The 21,618-nt window shown below is 42.1% G+C and overlaps 1 protein-coding gene across 1 annotated transcript in view; it reads left to right on the top strand.

The window, feature by feature from the left end:
• Positions 1-8,143: 8,143 nt before the first annotated feature.
• LOC106573308 (pleckstrin homology domain-containing family G member 7) overlaps positions 8,144-21,618 on the top strand; it is a 33,363-nt gene continuing 19,888 nt past the window's right edge. The window contains exons 1-6 of the mRNA XM_014148250.3: positions 8,144-8,641; positions 10,160-10,968; positions 11,967-11,986; positions 20,146-20,255; positions 20,708-20,748; positions 21,300-21,398. Of these exons, the coding sequence (XP_014003725.3) occupies positions 10,318-10,968; positions 11,967-11,986; positions 20,146-20,255; positions 20,708-20,748; positions 21,300-21,398 (921 nt within the window). The 5' untranslated portion in view covers positions 8,144-8,641; positions 10,160-10,317. The remainder of the gene's footprint in view (positions 8,642-10,159; positions 10,969-11,966; positions 11,987-20,145; positions 20,256-20,707; positions 20,749-21,299; positions 21,399-21,618) is intronic.

The following is a 21,618-nucleotide window of genomic DNA, read 5'->3' as shown; positions in this document are numbered from 1 at the left end:
CAATTTAAGGCACTTACGGTTGGCACAGGAAGCTAAAAGTAAACACATATCCTCATTGGGGTAGGCTTTTACAGAATCCTGAGTTTAAAGTCTTTATGTTAATAAAGAATCGACTGATTTAAACAGGGTTGAATGCAGTGATTTTCACAAACTGCAGGTTTGGTACATCAAAACACCTTTAAGGTGAATTTAACCACTTCCGGAAGCTTAGAATCAACACAGGTAGACCTCATAGTGGCCTGATGAATTGTCATCGAAGACAGGTTCATAAGACATTCATAACCCATATAGGCTTCAGGTTGAATTTAGGGGAGCAGGCAATGTATTCCTATGGGGAGAGAAGTCATTGCAAACTGTTTGATGTAAACACCTTCTTTTCACTGTTAAGGGTTAATGCCACACGGTCAAGGTTAGGCTTGCACAGATCGCGAGGACCTCAGGAATGTTCCTGAGGTTGAATTGTGCTTCTAACCCTAACGGTTCTCCCGCTGTCACCCAAAGCACCTGAAATGTAGGGCCAGGCTTCATTATGGGCCTACTTTTTTCACGGTCGCTGCGCTCAGACCGAGCGAGATACGGTCAAGCGGGGCATCTCGTTGAACTCGGCACAGCCTAGAGATTATGGTAATGCCATTGCAGGCTCTGTGTGTCTTTAAGCCTCGCACTGTGTCACTCCATCCTTGCTGTGTGTGTGTGTGTGTGTGTGTGTGTGTGTGTGTGTGTGTGTGTGTGTGTGTGTGTGTGTGTGTGTGTGTGTGTGTGTGTTTGTGTGTGTGTGTGTGTGTGTGTGTGTGTGTGTGTGTGTGTGTGTGTGTGTGTGTGTGTGTGAGTGAGAGAGAGTTTTTTCTTTGACATCTGTTGGGAGAAATGACTGATTTACAGTTCATGAGGGTTGCCTAATCTCACACATTAAGTTTTGGAAAGATCTGACCTTTTTAACCCTTCGAAACAGCCCCTATGACCCCAATTTAAGGCACTTCTGGTTGACACAGGAAGCTGAAAGTGAATACATATCCTCCTTAGCGTAGGCTTTTACTGAATATTCAGTTAAGTCTTTACGTTAAGAACTGACTGATTTACAGAGGGTTGAATGAATGTGTGTGATTTCAGAAAATCACAGAAATCTCGCAGAGCTCCGATACCCACCTTAACGGATTCGTCTGAACACGCCGCAACTGGATCTGTAACTTTTTGGAAGAAAGAAACACATTTCTTTGACCATCACCAATTGTACATTATACAATTTCTCGTAAATTACGATAGATAAATGGCTGGTTATTTTTCAAATTAGCGCTCTATTTTTTACCTTTAATCCCAGAAAAATGGCCTTAACTCAAAAAGCGTTGAGGCCTCGACGCCATCTTGTTTCTGGGCTAACAGCCCATTAGTCCAAACCTATGCTCACCAAGTTTCGTCTTCAAAGTCTTTTCCGTTTAAGAGAAATGGCAATGTCGTGATTGGTGATGTTTTGTACATTTGCAATAAGATTCCATTCGACATCTGGTGGAATTTACCGGGACAGCGGAAAACATTCAGACGTCTAGTAAGGGACTGTACATTTGCAATATGGAGATTCTCATCGATCATATAGCAAATGCCGAAAAGTGGCTTTCATGTATGTAAGGCTGGCTGTATACTACCTTGCACCATTGCTGGGCTAATGTTACAGTAGCTTTTCTGATTAAGTAGCCATGTGGTGAGTTTGTTCTGGTTTGCATCAGCCAATCATAACAAAAAAGCATTCATATTTATAATGTTATTCCCATGGCTAGTGTTTTTCCAGGAGAAATTCTGGCTTCAGTACAAGCTGTTTTTAAAATACCTATTGATCAGTATGATTGAAGAAATTGACAAGTAACAGCTTGATGATACTTCGAGATAATTTTTTATCGAAATCAAGTGGATCTAAAACAGCTGGCGTGAACCTTTAATTAAATAGTACTATTTAAGGTGAGCATGTTTGGGGCAAAAATGGAAGAGCAAAAATGAAAAGAGGGACCTTTACATCAAAACCTCATCATAGTGAGGGTATTAATAGTGAGATGTGCAATGCCATTTTGTTTCAATATTTGCTTTATTTAATAAAAAATTTGATACCTAGACTTTAGCTTTTAAGAGTCAATTACAAAAAAATGTCAATAAAAGGTATAAATTGGATTTTAAGACATTAATCTTCAGGAAGCATTTTGCCCAGTAAAGGGGCGAAAACACCCTGTTTCAAAGTTTCTGTTTTTATCAAATAACAAAAAAACTATTCATTATGCCCACTTATTTCCATTCTAAATTTGTTTGCCTAAGGATAGCCAGTATGCACATATCTAAATCTTTGAAAACGTAGCTTTTTTTGTGTCAGAAAATATACATTTTCCTTAAGGGGGTGTTTTCCCCCAACATACCCTACTCATGGGGAGAGGATGGTCATGCATTAATGAGTGAAGAGTTACATTCTGAATAGACCTGTAAATGACTGCAAAGCTAAATCAAAAATGAAATTCCTGACAGAATTAAAGATATCCTGCTTCCATGGATTTTGCTTCAAGGTGTGTGTGTGTGTGTGTGTGTGTGCGTGTGTGTGTGTGTGTGTGTGTGTGTGTGTGTGTGTGTGTGTGTGTGTGTGTGTGTGTGTGTGTGTGTGTGTGTGTGTGTGTCTGTGTGTCTGTGTGTGTGTGTGTGTGTGTGTGTGTGTGTGTGTGTGTGTGTGTGTGTGTGTGTGTGTGTACTGCATCACATGATCCATAAAGATAAAGGTATATGTCTTAAAAGTCAAACTCTCTGAAGGATATTTGTCCTTGACTATTTAACCTTTAACCTCTTGGTGACCCCTGGTATTCTCCAGTGAGTCTGCGGTCCATTGGACAGCTTGCACATTTTGGAGATGGAATGTGTTGTGTAACTCTCTTTTCTCATTAAGGACTAATCAGCAGGCATGTTCAGGAGGGTGCAATGTTACAGAACCTCCAGATATAAATTAGTTGTGTAGAACTAATCTCAAGTGGACAGATGCAGGTAACATACGATGGTATCGAGTATCTGATGCAATTACGCAAAATTGTAGTATGGGTTTCCGAGGTAAGTGTAGGAAGGAATTGTGCCCACTCTGTTCATTAAATGTCTATCTCATGTAACTGAATACAATTCTCTTCACCACTCTGTTCTCATAACTATGTAGAAAGATGATGATGCTGCTGCGGATAATTATAATGATGATGATGATTATTCTTCAGAACAGTGGTGAGTGCATGACAAATACTGAAACCAGAGGATGCCAATACTGACACCAGAGGACGCCATGGGGGCATCACTGATCATTTTACAACCACACAGCCAGCGGTGACATGGTGATATAATCTAGCCTACATTACCATCTAGTGTTCGCAGGTTATAACAATCATCTGCTAGTGAAGCAGGGTCAGTATAGTATACAGGCCTGGATTACAGTTATGAATTAATCAATTAATTAATGACGATGCACCATAGTCCATAGGATAGATCATCTTGAAGCCACAGCAGGGAAATCTATTCTGGTGTGTGGTTCTTTCTTTCTTTTCATTGTATACTGTATTTATATTGGATATCCTGTATGTTGACTATGTTGACTTTGTATCTGTATTCTGTCTGTACATTGTCTATTGTTGGTAGCACTTATTCACTAAGTCAAATTCTGGATATGTGTAAATAAATGTACTTGTAAAAGTGATTCTGATTCGCTTTCTTTTTTTCGGTCTTTTTCACACTCTCTCTCTCTCTCACTCACACACACACACACACACACACACACACACACACACACACACACTTGGGGGGGGGGGGGGGGGGGGGGGGGGGTGCTCAGGTGCTCAAAATAAAAAAGGGCAGCCTCCCACCCTTTCATAAATAAAAACTCATAACATACCAACTGCCTCTGTAGCCAAAATGTCAAAATTTCTACAACACACTCACTCATCACAACACAGAGCAGTAGAGGTTGACACAGGAGTGAAAATGTATTCCTGCCCTGTCTTGTCCTGTCAAGTTTGTTCCCGGTACTGTCCTGATCCCACAAACAATTCTATAAGCCCGAAACTTTCAAAAATAAATGACTTCCGTCCTGTCCCTTGCTCATTTTTACAAGCAGAAATCAGATATAATTTCTCCGTTAGCTGCTCATCTACCTGTCTCCCGCTCTGCATGTGAGTAGCCATAGCAACTGCTCCATTTGGCTGCTGCTCAGTGCTCATGACACAGTTGCCTGCACTCACCCAGTTAGTACATCAAATCAAGTGTTATTTGTCACGTGTAGACTAACATTGAAATGCCCTTCCCAACAATGCAGTGAGATTCTTTTTTATAGTAGAATTTTAAAAAAGGAAAAAATACACAATGAGTAACGATAACTTGGCTATATACACGGGGCACCAAACCGAGTCGATGTGCAGGGTTACGAGCTAATTGAGGTAGATATACTACATGACCAAAAATATGTGGACACCTGCTCATCGAAAATCTCATTCCAAAATCATGGGCATTAATATAGAGTTGGTCCCCCCTTTGCTGCTTTAACAGATTCCACTCTTCTGGGAAGGCTTTCTACTAGATGTTGGAACATTGCTGCGGGGACTTGTTTCCATTCAGACAAAAAGTATTAGTGAAGTCAGACACTGATGTTGGGCGATTAGGCCTGACTCGCAGTCGCCGTTCCAATTCATCCCAAAGGTGTTCGATGGGGTTGCGGTCAGGGTTGTGCAGGCCAGTCAAGTTCTTCCACACCAATCTCGACAAACCATTTCTTTATGGACCTCGCTTTGTGCACGGGGGCATTGTCATGCTGAAACAGAAAAGGGCGTTCCCCAAACTGTTGCCACAAAGTTGGAAGCACAGAATCGTCTAGAATGTCATTGTATGCTGTATCATTGACATTTCCCTACACTGGAACTAAAGGAGCCTAGCCCGAACCATGAAAAACAGCTACAGACCATTATTCTTCCTCCACCAAACTTTACAGTTGGCACCATGCATTCGGGCAGGTAGCGTTCTCCTGGCATCCGCCAAACCAGATTTATCCGTCAGACTGCCAGATGGTGAAGCGTGATTCATCACTCCAGAGAGCGCGTTTCCACTGCTCCAGTGTCCCATGGCGGCGAGCTTTACACCACTCCAGCCGACACTCGGCATTGCGTATGGTGATCTATTGCTTGTGGGCGGCTGCTCGGCCATGGAAACACATTTCATGAAGCTCCCGACGAACAGTTCTTGTGCTGACGTTGCTTCCAGAGGCAGTTTGGAACTCGGTAGTGAGTGTTGCAACCGAGGACAGACGATTTTTACAGCTACGGGCTTCAGCACTCAACGGTCCCGTTCTGTGAGCTTGTGTGGCCCACCACTTCGTGGCTCTGCCGTTGTTGCTCCTGGAAGTTTCCACTTCACAAATAGCCAAATCCACTCATTTGAAGGGGTGTCCACATACTTTTGTATATATAGTGTATGTACATATACAGTGAGGGGGAAAAGTATTTGATCCCCTGCTGATTTTGTACGTTTGCCCACTGACAAAGAAATGATCAGTTTATAATTTTAATGGTAGGTTTATTTGAACAGTGAGAGACAGAATAACAACAAAAATATACAGAAAAACACATGTCAAAAATGTTATAAATTGATTTGCATTTTAATGAGGGAACCCTAACCCAGGACCGAGTTTGGGGAACCCTGTCTTAGAGTTTGGTGAGAGCATGGTTGTCCTATGGTTATTTTGAATAGAACCTTCCCACAAATTTCTGGGAATGGTGTCGGATCGTTTCTTGACTTTCGAACATTCTCAGCACATTTAAGGAACATGACCAAAACATTTTTTTTTCTTGGTATTTTATTACTATGACAGAACGTTTCCTAAAAACGTTAAGAACATTTTTGCAATATTCAGAGAACATTCTGAGAACGTTAGTTAAAAACATATACACTGCGTTCTCAGCAATTCTGTCGTCTATCTTGTTAAGTGTGTTCAGGTGTGTTGGCCGTGCCCACTAAGTGGCCACACCTGATCTTAAAGAGTGCTTATTTCTTTTGAAATTAGGTATGTTTGAATAGACTGAAATTAACAGCTTTGAATGTATAAAAAAACATGGCACGTTAGCGCCATCCTGGGCTGCATTCCAAACTCATAAAAGAGACACCCTCCTCCACTTACCCTTGCCTTATGCCCTTGGGGGAATCCCTGTGGCCATCTTTGTTGTTGTTTCAAATGATTAGCCAAGCAAGGGAAGTTGGCAATGTAAGCCCCTCAGCCCTCGCTTTTGATTGAGTTTGCGAGTGTACAAATATGTTCACTCCAGGCCTGAAACGCCCCATAATTCAATTTGCGATGATTGTACATCCGCTAAGAAAAGTCTGCCAAAACTTAAAACCAACATTATTATGGAGAAGTCAACATACAAGTGTAAGTAAAAACAAATGTAAATAAGTTAGAAATTGTGCTACTAATGCACATGACGGCTCAAACACGTCTCGTAAATGCAATGATGTTTTTGTTTGGTTAGCTTTTGGAAATGTTAATTTGTGCACATAACTTTCCCTGACATCTTCTAGCCAAGATATGAAATGCAATCATAATTGACTGTAGCACATTTAAGGCACACATAACTGTTCCATGATGACTGAAAACACAACTGTCGGATGAACGAGTGACAGATTTCCGGGCAAGAGCGGTCCATGGAAAATTCCTTCATTCTTCCCTCACCCCTTGCCCTTTCAAGTGTCAACTCGTCAGATACGTCATCAAAGTATCCACTTAATTTGAGGGCTGAAGGGAGAGGGTGTGTCTTTTAAGTGTTTGGAATACAGCCCTGGTGGTGCAGTGGACTAATTCCATGGATAATGAATAGAAGATTATTGGTTTGAAACGCACTAGCGCCGTGTCACAATAAAACAAACATGTGTTTGCATGATTAATGCCTAAGGAAATGTATTTCCATGTGTCCTATCTGTGCTTGGAGTTCAAAAAAGATAACACAAAATAAGTTGGCAGCAGTGGTGGGAAAAGTACTCAATTGTCATACTTGAGTAAAAGTAAAGAAACAGAAAATGACTCAAGTAAAAGTGAAAGTTACCCAGTAAAATACTACTTGAGTAAAAGTCTAAAAGTATCTGGTTTTAAATGTACTTAAGCACAGTGGTAGAAAAAGTACTTGAGGGCCTCCTGAGTGGCGCAGTGGTCTAAGGCACAGCATCGCTAAGCTGTGTCGCTAAAGATCCTAAATGTAACGTAGATTATTTTCTTTAGCAATGTAGTGTAAAAGTTGTCAAAAATATAAATAGTAAAGTACAGATACCCAAAAAACTACTTTCAAGTATTGTTACTTTTAGGAAATATTCTGTTAAAGTAATGAAATATCAAGAAAATAATGTTTTTTGGTCAAGTTTCTTAAAGGTGATTAGAATGTTCCAAAGTCAATAAACTATCCTGCACCATTCCCAGAAAATTGTCGGAATGTTGTATGCAAATTAACTATAGGAGAAACATGCTCTCAGCAAACTCTAAGAAAAATATGGTTCTCAGAACGTTATGTGCTAGCTGGGGTGTTTGCGAAAAACTCTCTGATTTCTGCACATAAAAAATTGTACGGGATGGGAGTGATTTTTATCGGGTACGGAACAGGAAAGTCCCGGTGTTAACGAACTGTTGCGGGATCAGATCAGGACAGTACGGGATTTTTTGGGGACAAAACAAGTTGCGGACAAGAATGCATTTTCACTCCAGTGTCAACCGGTTTCCACTAGTTACCACAGCCACAAAGTCAAAATTGGGTATAGGGTAAAAAATGTATGAAAACAAAAATAAGCTTGTTGGTCTTAATTTAGGGTTAGTCATAAGGTTAGTCGTGTGGTTAGTTTAAAACACATTATTAAAAGAGAAATAGTAGAAATAGGCGGGGTGTATGACTTGGTGCCTGTGGAACTAGTTACTACCGTGTCTACTGCTTACATTAGTAATGACAAGTGAGTGTGTTTGTTGTAGAAAATAAATAGGCATATGTTGACATTTTGGCTACAGAGGCAGTTGGTATGCTATGAATCATGAAAGTCGATTTTTTTTTGGGGGGGGAGTATGGGTAGACCTTTATTAAATATATTTTTTAAAGCAACCCCCAAAGGTCTGTGCACGGCCCTGCACGCACGTGATGTAACGGATCCTCGCTTTGTTCACACGCACATACCTTTACCTCAACGATGGATAAAAAAGACTAGTAGTAAAACATATGAACTGTCCTTTAGTTCCTCCCACTGATTACACCGTACATGTCATAATAGCATTGCGGACATATCCAGTGTATGAACTAAACTTTGTCGCTGACTCATAACACTCATTCAAATTTCGGGTAGGAAACAATTGGACACGCACGCACGATATCTTTCCGAGGCATTACACAAATCTCTGAGCTTTGTCATGTGAAAAGGAACAGAATGAACAGTATGAACAGTGGCCGAGACTAGTGCCAGGAGTTGGCTACACTTTTTTGTTTCACAGGGCGGTCTGATTGGCATGAACAACCCCGAGCGCAGCGCCGCGGATGAGACATTGCGGAATAGAGAGGAGACACGACACACTGCCGAGTAAACACAGCTGGATTTGCTCTTCTTCAGTCGAGTCCTTTCTCACTTTTGTCATGTGAGTAATTTGTTGTTATTTAGACTAACATTGGGTGACGGTAATTTTGTAGCCCAGATAATGTTTTTCTCACTGTAATCACCTCGTGGGTTTGCGGGGTTTCTCCATTGCAATCCGCACACTGCGACAACGCTAAAGTGCTCCTAGGTCGGTAATTTTTTTTTTATTGTTGGGAATTGTCATGTGTTTATGAAACAATCCTGCCTGATTTGATTGAATAGCACTTTACATGGGTTGAAGGGGCCCAATGTAAACGTCTAATTGGAGTATTGGAAAGTTGGATCAGGTGCATGGGGCTCTTATGCCGTTCTTTGTTTCCCACGCGATGAACTGATACGGTGTTGCAGTGTAGTGCAGCTCCACTGTTGCACTGTATTCAATAATACAATATTTGGGTTATTTTAAGTGAGCTTTAAACACCATAGCTATCGACAATGACGAAGGTAAGACTGCAGGTTTGTTTTTGACAGGCAACGATAGCTACAGATTGTACGCCAAGATTTTTGGTATCCAAGCGCGTAAAAATCATCTGCCCTCTGTTAAAACACAATGGAGTTCCAAACTGCCTCTGGAAGCAATGTCAACACAAGAACTGTTCATCTGTAAACGTGTTCTCTGGAGTGATGAATCACGCTTCACCATTTGGCAATCAGGCGGACAAATCTGGGTTTGGCGGATGCCAGGAGAATGCTACCTGCCCCAACACATAGTGCAAACTGTAAAGTTTGGTGGAGGAATAATGGCCTGGGGCTGTTTTTCATGGTTCGGGCTAGGCCCCTTAGTTCCATTGAAGGGAAATCATAACGCTACAGCATACGTCATTCTAGATGATTCTGTGCTTCCAACATTGTGGCAACAGTTTGGGGAAGGCTCTTTCCTGTTTCAGCATGACAGTAGGCATACACAAAGCGAGGTCCATACAGAATTGGTTTGTCGAGATCAGTGTGGAAGAATTTGTACTGGCCTGCACAGAGCCCCGACCTAAACTCCATCGAACACCTTTGGGATGAAGTGGAACACTGATTGCGAGCCAGGCTTAATCGCCCAACATCAGTGCCCGACCTCACTAATGCTCTTGTGGCTGAATGGATGCAAGTCCCCGCAGCAATGTTCCAACATCTAGGATGGCTTTCCACTAGAAGAGTGGAGGCTCTTATAACAGTAAAGAGGGGACCAACTCCATATTAATGCCCATGATTTTGGAATGAGATATTTGGCTATGTCATTATCTGGTGTACAATCTGTAGCTAAGGCAACAGTAGTCATGGAGCTTGTTAGAGGGCCTACTTTCTGTACATTATGAACACCAACTGTAAGCTAACTTCCCCTACCCCCACCCTCTGTTGACAAAACATGTGCTAAGTATGCAGCTCACATATCCATAATTTCAATGTTTCACAACGTGGTCTGAACTCTGTACAATAAAGATTGACTTGACTGCACACCCAGACTGCTTTGTTTAATTCGTAGGTTCTTGTATTCGACCTACCTAATACAGATATTTTGTTTATTTCCCAGAAACGTGTCTGAAACGTAGTTGCTTGCTGATAAACTGCCAGTGGAATGCACCTGGATTATCTGACCCCAACACACCTGGTTAAAAATAAGTACCAACGGAAAACACCAACGGACCACCCTTTTTCTGACATTAGGCCTACAATGCCGTCTTGCTCAATATGTCTACTCTGAAACAGGTTATAGTGCATGAGAATGGCCAGGACACAGAGAAAAGTTTGGACTGGAGTTGCACTGAGTGGCTAGAGAATGAGAACAAGGCTGTGATGGGGGTGACCAATGTTGAGACGCAAACAGTCTCAAAACCCACCGACGATAAGGAGACGCAGACCAGCAACCCGTTTATCATGCATATAGATTTGGCCAGAACGCACTCCAAACTAAAACACGCGTCTTTGGTCGAAGCCAACAACTTGCTCACCCAGTTTGACCGACAGGCCCCGGCTCGCATCTCCACGTCCCCCACCTTGAGGAGGATGAGGAGCACGCGACGTCCGCAGGTGGACTTCCGTGACCCGATGAGGATGGATAGCACACAAGAGGAGTCGGGTACGGAAGAGACACCATCCCTTTTGAGTCCCCTGTCCCCAGTACACAGGCACAAGTCTCCGCTGGCGGCCTGTCCCACTCCCGATGGAGGAAACCACCACGATAATCAGCCCAATTCATCTGCAGGCCAGGGGAAAAGCAGATCGCATAGATCAAAGACTTTTAACAATGGTATCACTTGCACGAGACAAGAATCTCTGTCTGCACGTGTTGTGCAAAGATTTAGTAAAGACTTTGAATTTCCTGATGATAGCGATGATCAGGTGAGTTAATGTTATAATCACAAATGATTCAGTTGAGCATGAATTGCGGCCATATGCCACACTGTGGCTTTATGAGTTTTTATCCAAGCCTTGTAAATCAGATGGCCAGTAGCTCCACCACCACATTCCTCCTGGGTAGCAGCCCTCTCATTTTCCCTGGCCTCCTGTGGTGGCTGCTCACAATGCCAGCTTTTGACAGCAAATGAATCAGCAGTTACATGCACTGACAGCTCAGTGCAGCCCCACTACCCAGCAAGCCTCAATCTTTCTTTCTTTCTTTCTCACTCACTCACTCACTCACTCACTCACTCACTCACTCACTCACTCACTCACTCACTCACTCACTCACTCACTCACTCACTCAGACAGAGCTCCAAGGGGCCATGAGAAGGCAGCAAGGCTCCTCCACAGGCCTCCTATTCACCACCGTCAGCAGTCACCCAATAATGGGGGGGTCAGTGGTCAATAGAAGAAGATAAAGGGGGGGGGGATCTATTCATTGGGCTCCCAGCATTCAACCTGGGCCATTCTCAATAGAGCCCCTACATTCTTTGCAGATATTATAGGGCTATTCTAATTCAAACGACCACATGAAAAAAAAACACTGATTTGAAATGTTGAATTTGTTTGTGAGGGATATAGCCGTGTTATGTAGGACCAGGAGCCCTGTGTAATGTTGAGTTGTGTTATGTACACTGCACCTTTCAAATCACACCCAAGGCTCTAATCATCATTGAGCTCCTAGGGCTGGTTTGCCGGACACCGATTAATCTTATTCCTGGACTAAAAAGCATGTTCGATGGAGATTCTCTGTTGAATGTTCTTAATCCAAGACTATGGTTAATCTGTGTCCAAGAAACCGTTCCCTAATGTTTATATATGTACTGTGCTATCGTTCACGGTCTGTGTTTGCGCTTTCACATTGGTATCTGCTGTATAACAAGCCATGTTCAACATAGAATTATCCTAACCGATGCTCTTTCGTCTCTTTTTTACAGGACAGGGTTTGCCATAATAGGTAGGTGTGTTGCATGCAATTCCACAGAGTGATTTGAATGTTATGTGTCCCCACTTGGCTTAGCCAAAAATACCTGCACTGTGGCTTGCAGTTACCACACTACCTGGACATTATTTCATGGCAGGAGGGGAATTTGCCTATAACCGACTAGCTCTGAACTATGTCACACAGTTAGGAAACCAGGATCGTATTCATTAAGCACTAAACTGAGGGTAAAAAAATTATTGTTTTCCATTGCAAAATGTTTTGCTTTGTTGTGCCCTAATGAACATGACCTAGCATGAAATACATTCAACCACTGAAAACCCTCCTATTTGCTGGCCAACAGATTTTCTTGTCGAGTTTTCACTACATTTATCTTAAGCCATCCCTTTTAACCTTTAATTGGCATTTTGTCAACATACTCAAAGCAAATACAATTGTATTAGTCACATGCTTTGTAAACAACAGGTGTAGGCTAACAGTGAAATCTTTACTTACGGGCCCTTGCCAACAATGCAGAGGGAAAATATAAATCATAATAACACAAGGAATAAATACACAATGAGCAACGCTAGCTTGGCTATATACACAGGGTACCGAGTCGATGTGCAGGGGTACGAGGTAATTGAGGTAGATATGTACATATACTGTACATAGGGATAAAGTGACTAGGCAACAGGATAGATAATAAACTGTAGCAGCAGTGTATGTGATGAGTCAAAAGAGTTAGTGCATAAAGGGTCAATCCAGATAGTCCTGGTAGCTATTGGTTAACTATTTAAGTAACTATTTAGCAGTCTTATGGCTTGGGGGTAGAAGCAGTTTAGGGTCCTGTTGCTTCTAGACTTGGTCACCTAGAATACATTGAGAGAACGGGTTCAGAATATTAGGGATCAAAGAAGGCTGTCTAAATAAAAGCATATTTGTCTCTGTTTCAGCACTAACTGATAGATACTCAGATTTTTTTGTTTGTTTGTTTAGACAAAGTTTAGGGTGAGTAGCAACTGGTTTGGAGAGCCTGTATGCACAAAAATGCAGTGGTTTGATTCATCCTTATTCAAGTTCAATCCATTAAATATTGGAAGGTGAAAAAGTATACAATAGTGGTTGAACAATAGGCTAGTCCAATAAATCTACCCTAATCCTCACTAATCACGGAACTGTAACGACAACGGTCCAGTCATCGTAAACTGTGCTCCAGGTTTAACCCGCTGCGTGTGGTCTGAATTCCACTAGGTCCCAAGTTATTGCACAACGTTAGCCTAATATGATCCACTATTGCTAGCGACCCACAGGAGCAACTACACAGACATGAAAGAAAGGTAAACTGAAGGGAATAATGTAAAATGTGGCCTACATATTAAAGGAAACACACTTAAGTGACAGTTAGAAATGCACAGTACCAGTCAAAAGTTTGGGCACACCTACTCATTCAAGGGTTTTTCCTAATTTTTACTGTTTTCTGTATTGTAGAATAATAGTGAAGACATCAATACTATGAAATAACACATATGGAATCATGTAGTAACCAAAAAAGTGTTAAACAAATCCAAATATAGTTTAGATTTTGTTCAAAGTAGCCACCCTTTGCCTTGATGACAGCTTTGCACACGCTTGGCATTCTCTCAATCAGCTTCATGGGGTAGTCACCTGGAATGCATTTCAATTAACAGGTGTACCTTAAGTTTATTTGTGGAATTTCTTTCCTTAATGTGTTTGAGCCAATCAATTGTGTTGTGACAAGGCAGAGGTGGTATACAGAAGATAGCCCTATTTGGTAAAAGACCAAGTACATATTATGGCAAGAACAACTCAAATAAGCAAAGAGAAACGACAGTCCATCATTACTTTAAGACATGAAGGTCAGTCAATCCGGAAAATGTGAAGAACTTTGAAAGTTTCTTCAAGTGCAGTCGCAAAAACCATCAACCGCTATGATGAAACCGCCACAGGAAAGGAAGACCCAGAGTTACATCTGCTGCAGAGGATAAGTTCATTAGAGTTAACTGCACCTCAGATTGCAGCCCAAATAAATGTTTCACAGAGTTCAAGTAACAGAAACATCTGAACATCAGCTGTTCAGAGGAGACTGCGTGAATCAGGCCTTCATGGTCGAATTGCTGCAAAGAAACCACGGATGATCTCTGCGTGTGGTTCCTACCATGAAGCATGGAGGAGGTGGTGTGGGGGTGCTTTGCTGGTGACACGGTCAGTCATTTAGAATTCAAGGCACACTTAAACAGCATGGCTGCCACAGCATTCTGCAGCAATACGCCATTCCATCTGGTTTGTGCTTAGTGGGACTATCATTTTATTTGTATTTTTACAGGACAATGACCCAACACACCTCCAAGCTGTGTAAGGGCTATTTGACCAAGAAGGGTAGTGTTGGAGTGCTGCATCAGATGACCTGGTCTCCACAATCACCTGACCTCAACCCAATTGGGATGAGTTAGACCGCAGAGTGAAGGAAAAGCAGCCAACAAGGGCTCAGCATATGTCGGAACTCCTTCAAGACTGTTGGAAAAGCATTCTAGGTGAAGCTGGTTGAGAGAATGCCAAGACTGTGCAAAGCTATCATCAAGACAAAGGGTGGCTACTTTGAAGAATCTCAAATATAAAATATATTTTGATTTGTTGAACACTTTTTGAGTTATTACATGATTCAATGTGTTATTTCATAGTTTTGATGTATTCACTATTATTATACAATGTAATAAATAAAAAACCTTGAATGAATAGGTGTGTCCAAACTTTGGACTGGTACTGTATGTAGGTATTATTGACGGTGGCTCCCGATAGTGGCTCATATTTAACAAATTGTAAAAAGGAACTGAGGTAAGCCCGGGCATATAGTTAAAACATTCTAAAGCGTATAAATTAACTCTGTAGGTTCGGTGGTACGGAAGCCTATAGCTTGGGTCTCCAAATTTCAACCCCGCAAATTATGAGTTCATACAATTAAAATGTTGAATAGCGGCAGAGCTATTTATTGCCTACTTTACTGTGGAAAAGAGGCTGCAACACATGTTAAGTTGATATGATTTTCTGTTTGGTTCCAAATTACTTATCATATCCATTTTTAAATTACAGTGCATTGAGAAAGAAATAACAGCAATCAGAAAAAATAAAGTAGATGCTTTTTCCACTTGGAACTGGCAGGTTCGCTAAATCTTATTCAATTGTTTCCCTGTGCGTAAAGGTGGTGGAATTCTTAGGGAATTAAGTTAAGGTCAGAATACGGCACCTCTTTCTTTGATCTCCACCCCAAATGTGTAACTTGCTCGGGCAATTTCCCCTTGCTTAAGTTCATGGTCAGAATACATGTAGAGAGAGAAGTGCATAAAAAGGAAAAAAGTCAAATTTACTTGTGCGTAACTGGTCTGAATTGCCCCCTTAGACTTACCCAGAAAAACTCAAATCAATTTTTTGGAAATGCTTACTTACCAGCCACTAACCAAAAATGCAGTTTCCAAAAATACAGATAAGAATAAGAGGGGAAAGTAACAAGTAATTAAAGAACAGCAGTAAAATATAGCGAGACTATATACCGATACAGAGTCAATGTGTGAGGGCACCGGTTAGTTGAGGTAGGATGTACATGTAGGTAGAGTTATTAAAGTGACTATGCATAGATGATAACAACAGAGAGTAGCAGTGGTGTAAAGGGGGGGGGGGGGCAATGCAAATAGTCTGGGTAGCCATTTGACTAGATGTTCAGCAGTCTTATGGCTTGGGGGTAGAAGCTGTTTAGAAGCGTCTTGGACCTAGGTTTAGTGCTCCGGTACCGCTTGCCATGCAGTAGCAGAGAGAACACTCTATGACTAGGGTGGCTGGAGTCTTTGACAATTTTTAGGGCCTTCCTCTGACACCGCCTGGGATTAGAGGTCCTGGATGGCAGGAAGCTTGGCCCCAGTGATGTACTGGGCCGTTCGCACTACCCTCTGTAGTGCCTTGTGGCCGGAGGCCGAGCAGTTGCCATACCAGGCAGTGATGCAACCAGCCAGGATGCTCTCAATGGTGCAGCTGTAGAACCTTTTGAGGATCTGAGGACCCATACCAAATATTTTCAGTCTCCTGAGGGGGAATAGGTTTTGTTGTGCCCTCTTCACAACTGTCTTGGTGTGCATGGACCATGTTAGTTTGTTTGTGATGTGGACACTAAGGAACTTGAAGCTCTCAACCTGCTCCACTGCAGCCCCGTCGATGAGAATGGGGGCGTGCTCAGTCCTCTTTTTCCTGTAGTCTACAATCATCTCCTTTGTCTTGATCACTTTGAGGGAGAGGTTGTTGTCCTGGCACCACAATGCCAGGTCTCTGACCTCCTCCCTATAGGCTCTCGTCGTTGTCGGTGATCAGGCCTACCACTGTTGTTTCATCGGCAAATTTAATGATGGTTTTGGAGTCATGCCTGGCCGTGCACTCATGAGTGAACAGGGAGTACAGGAGGGGACTGAGCACGCACCCCTGATTTGAGGATCAGCGTGGCGGATGTGTTTGTTATCTACCCTTACCACCTGGGGGCAGCCTGTCAGGAAGTCCAGAAACCAGTTGCAGAGGGAGGTGTTTAGTCCCAGGGTCCTTAGCTTAGTGATGAGCTTTGAGGGCACTATAGTGTTGAACGCTGAGCTGTAGTCAATGAATAGCATTCTCACCTAGATGTTCCTTTTGTCCAGGTGGGAAAGGGCAGTGTGGAGTGCAATAGAGATTGCATCATCTGTTGGGGTGGTATGCAAATTGGAGTGGGTCTAGGGTTTCTGGGATGATGGTGTTGATGTGAGTCATGACCAGCACTTCATGGCTACAGGCGTGAGTGCTACAGGTCGGTAGTCATTTAGGCAGGTTACAATAGTGTTCTTGGACACAGGCATGGTGGTCTGCTTAAAACATGTTGTTATTACAGACTCGGACAGGGAGAGGTTGAAAATGTCAGTGAAGACACTTGCCAGTTGGTTTAGCGCATGCTCGCAGTGCACGTCCTGGTAATCCGTCTGGCCCTGCGGCCTTGTGAATATTGACCTGTTTCAAGGTCTTACTCACATCAGCTGCGGAGAGCATGATCAAACAGTCTTCTGGAACAGCTCACGCACTCATGCATGTTTCAGTGTTTTTTGCCTCAAAGCAGTTTAGCTTGTCTGGTAGGCTCGTGTCACTGGGCAGCTCTCAGCTGTGCTTCCCTTTGTAGTCTGTAATGGTTTGCAAGCCCTGCCACATCCGGCTCTGACGCTCGTCAGTGTAGTACAATTCAATCTTAGTCCTGTATTGACGCTTTGCCTGTTTGATGGTTTGTCGGAGGGCATAGCGGGATTTCTTATAAGCTTCCGGGTTAGAGTCCCGCTCCTTGAAAGCGGCAGCTCTACCCTTTAGCTCAGTGCGGATGCTGCCTGTAATCCATGGCTTCTGGTTGGGGTATGTTCGTATGGTCACTGTGGGGACGACGTCATCGATGCACTTGTTGATGAAGCCAATGACTGATGTGGTGTACTCTTCAATGCCATCGGTGGAATCCTGGAACATTCCATTCTGTGCTAGCAAAACAGTCCTGTAGCTTAGCATCTGCTTCATCTGACCACTTTTTTATTGATCTAGTCACTGGTGCTTCCTGCTTACATTTTGCTTGTAAGCAGGAATCAGGAGGATTAAATTATGGTCAGATTTGCCAAATGTAGCACGAGGGAGAGCTTTGTATGCATCTCTGTGTGTGGAGTATAGGTGGTCCAGAGTTTTCCCCCTGGTTGCACATTTAACATGCTGATAGAAATTTGATAAAACGGATTTAAGTTTCCCTGCATTGAAGTCCCCGGCTACTAGGAGCGCCGCCTCTGGGTGAGGAATACAGCTCATTCAATGCTGTCTTAGTGCCAGCCTCTGACTGTGGTGGTATGTAAACAGCTACGAAAAATACAGATTAAAACTCTCCCGGTAAGTAGTGTGGTCTACAGCTTATTTTGAGATACTCTACCTCAGGCGAGCAATAGCTCGAGAGTTCCTTAGATATCGTGCACCAGCTCTTATTTACAAAAATACTTAGTCCGCCGCCCCTTGTTTTACCAGACGCCGCTGTTCTATCCTGCCGGTATATTGTATAACCAGCCAGCTGTATGTTTAGATTGTCGTCGTTCAGCCACGACTCCTTGAAGCATAAGATGTTCGTTTTTTTATGTCCCGTTGGCAGTTTAATCTTCCGCGTAACTGGTCGATTTTATCCTCCAAGGATTGCACATTTGCTAGCAGAATGGAGGAAAGTGGGGGTTTATTTGATCGCCTACGAATTCTCAGAAGGCAGCCCGCCCTTCGGCCCCTCTTTCTCCGCCTCCTCTTCACACAGATCACAGGGATTGGGGCCTGTTCCCGAGGAAGCAGTATATCCTTTGCATCGGGCTTGTCAAACTCGTTTGACTGTGAGTAATCACAGTCCTAATGTCTAGAAGTTATTTTCGGTCATAAGAGACGGTAGCGGCAACATTAAGTAAAAAAAATGTTTTGCAAATAAACAAACAAAAAAGCACAATCGGCTGGGGGCACGTAAAACGTCTGCCTTTTTCTCCAGCGCCATCTTACACTCACAGCTGTAATCCCTGCTAAATATGAGTCTAACATGTATTGACTCATGGGGTTGAATACTTACCTACTCAAGATATATTAGTGTTTAATTTTCCATTAATAGTAGTTTTTTTTTTGTCTATCTTTTAGGTACAAAAATGACATACTTTCTACCATAAATTACATAACTAATGCATAAGATGTCAACAACACATTAATTCCTCAAAGGTATAGTGCAGTTAAAAACGATTTTTTCCTTTGAAAAAAAAAAAAGGAAGGTATTTCCTTCACAAAAAAAAGTTTAAATAACACACACAAATTGCGAAAATGATGATGCCTTTTTTGTGTATGAGCTGTGTAAAAATAAATAATTAAAGGCTGGACTTTCGGCCTGTTCAGGTGGGATGGAACTTTTGTCCCATGGCATGTCACAATATGACCAATGACTGTTCGTCTGGGTATGGGGGTGGGCTCTAGACCATCCTATCCGCCAATCACGCCTGTCTATGTCAATATAGTCATATTTGTTTCCTAACGCCCACATGATCAGACTGAGCATTTAACGGGCCAAAGGACGCTCAGGGAAATATATTATAAAACATGTATTTTGGAGTAATTTTCATTAACAAAACACACTGATTTATTAGACATACAGTGATGATTTAAAAATACAATTACAAAGACTGCATGAGGGCTTTAATTGGCAGTCTTTAATTCTGCTTGATTCATGGTCAGATCCAATTCTCTGAGAATTTTCTGTCTGTTGACCCCATGTTGATAAATATACCTAATTTATTACACATTTACTCATTGTCATTATTACTGGAGAATTTGCCAAGAAGACCGTTTAGCCAGAAATAACTGAATTCCTTTAGGCATTTCTGCATTGTTGAAATACCATGTGTACTCAGTGCACTGTGAACAAGCAAGCGAATAAGGAGTTTGTGAACAGTGGCATGATTTGCCTACATAATATGGGTGGATAGTGGTGGTAGTTGAGTAGTGGGTGTGGTAGTAGTGGTGATGATAGTGGGTGTGGTGGTGATAGTGGTGGTAGTGAATAGTGGGTGTGGTGGTAGTGGATAGTAGTAGTGGGTGTAGTGGTAGTAAAACACTTTTCCTACCCCAAGGTGCAAAAATAATAATAACAAGCCAGAATATAAAACACAGCAAACCAAACTATATACCGGTATTGCCAGATCCGGAGGCATTATAGTATGTCAAAATGAGGTGTATCATCGTATAACCGTGAGTAATGGCGTAATAAGAGTATGTCAGTGAGGTACAGCATAATACAGTTGTAATAATGACAATGTGTAATAAATTAGGTACATTTATTAACATAATGGGGTACATAGACAGAATATTCTAACTGTATTATGCTGTACCTCACTGACCTACTCTTTTCCTCACGTTGTATTACACCTCACTTATTACGCCATTATTCACTGACACCTCATTTTGACATACTGTATACATCACACCTAAAATACTGTTAGTCACACTAGTTAGAAAGTCTTTGGATACTATGCGGCCTTATTGGTCAGTTTTGTATGGAAACGGTCCTTTATTGGTCAGAATGTTCTACAAACGGTCTCTCTGTTCATATCCTGATCTCTTCCTGTTTCCCCCAGACTACAGGAGAGGAGGCGGAGTTCTGTGGTGGTCAGTCTACCCGGATTGGACGTTTCGCCGGGGGACCTGTTTGTGTCCAATGGGGTGGCGGACATACTGAACTTCTCAGGTTAACGCCGAAGTTTAGTTTCTGCACTTTTTTGCTAATTTTTGTCAACAGCTTGTTTTTGATTCCTTATAAACCCAGATTGTAGGCCTACAGTGTTATTTATTATATTATTTTAGTTACCTACAAGGAGAGCCTATTAAATGACTATTTAATATTAGGAATTAGGGATTAGAATACTAATTCCTATCTTTACCTAGGTATAACTTTAGTAACTGCATCAGAAGTTCACTTACCCAAATATATAAGTAACATTCCTTAACTATTTTCAGATTATTGCCACATTCAGGCAAAATGATAAGGCTGTTTACACTTAAAACTTGATTTCCTGTAAAATCCTATCTACGTCATGTGGATCACTTTTTTTTTTTTCTTCTGTCACATTTTCGCAACAGAAGAACTATGAAGCCAGGCCTTTGTAGATAATGACAAAACCATGTTCTCCATTTCCACAGACACCAAGAAACCCAAGTGGCCTTTCTCCAGACGTGGCACGGTATGTGTGCTGCCTGTTTGTTCTCCCCCTGCTACTCGCCCTAGCTAGCGTGACCTGCCACCAGTCAGTCTAGTTGTTTGTGGTTTTGGTTGCTATTGCTTTGAAGCTGTCAGTGTGCTCAGGAAGCTGCAATGGAATTAAGGATATTGTTCTCTGACCCACTTTTTTAATCAAAGCATATTAATGAATACACTTTCTTCCCCTCTGTTCTCATGGCCTCCTGAGATTTCATAATGTGTCAACAACACTGAGCCAAACCAATTCAATCCAAATCAATTCATATTGAAGGTGTTTGACCAGACTGATAGATAGATGGGAAAATGTATACACAAAACACTATTGGTGTGTACTGTCGTTCACTGTTCCACCATGCACACATGCGTTTGCGTACACAGACACACACGTACACACACACAAACATACACACATTCACTCTTACTATACACACACACACACACATTCCCACTTAGACAGACACTCATACCTATAGTAAAGAATGAATTGATTGTTCAAGTAATTTTTAACATTTAACCTGTAGTTGTTCCTCTCAGACTAAAGGGAAGACTACATGCACTGCATCTGATATTGAGAAATATCTATTGAAGGAACAGATTCAAGACTGGAGGGACACAGACTTCCAGAAGTACAAGGTGAGGAAAACCATATGAACACCAGAGCTGAAGAAGCCCTTTTTCCTCCTAGCTGTGTAATATCTTATTGTTACATGTCTGCGTTTGTAACTTGGGAGCCAGTCATCATTGAGTCAGTGCTCCTAGGAATTACTACAGGAACAGGGAAGCCCCTGAAACATATAAATGACACATTGAACGGGAATACGACTTTGTTGGCCTACGCACATGACAAGCGTAC

This window comes from Salmo salar, chromosome 16 (genome assembly GCF_965601325.2).
Source record: "Salmo salar chromosome 16, fSalSal1, whole genome shotgun sequence".
Lineage (NCBI taxonomy): Eukaryota > Metazoa > Chordata > Actinopteri > Salmoniformes > Salmonidae > Salmo > Salmo salar.
This window is presented reverse-complemented; position numbering and strand designations above follow the sequence as displayed.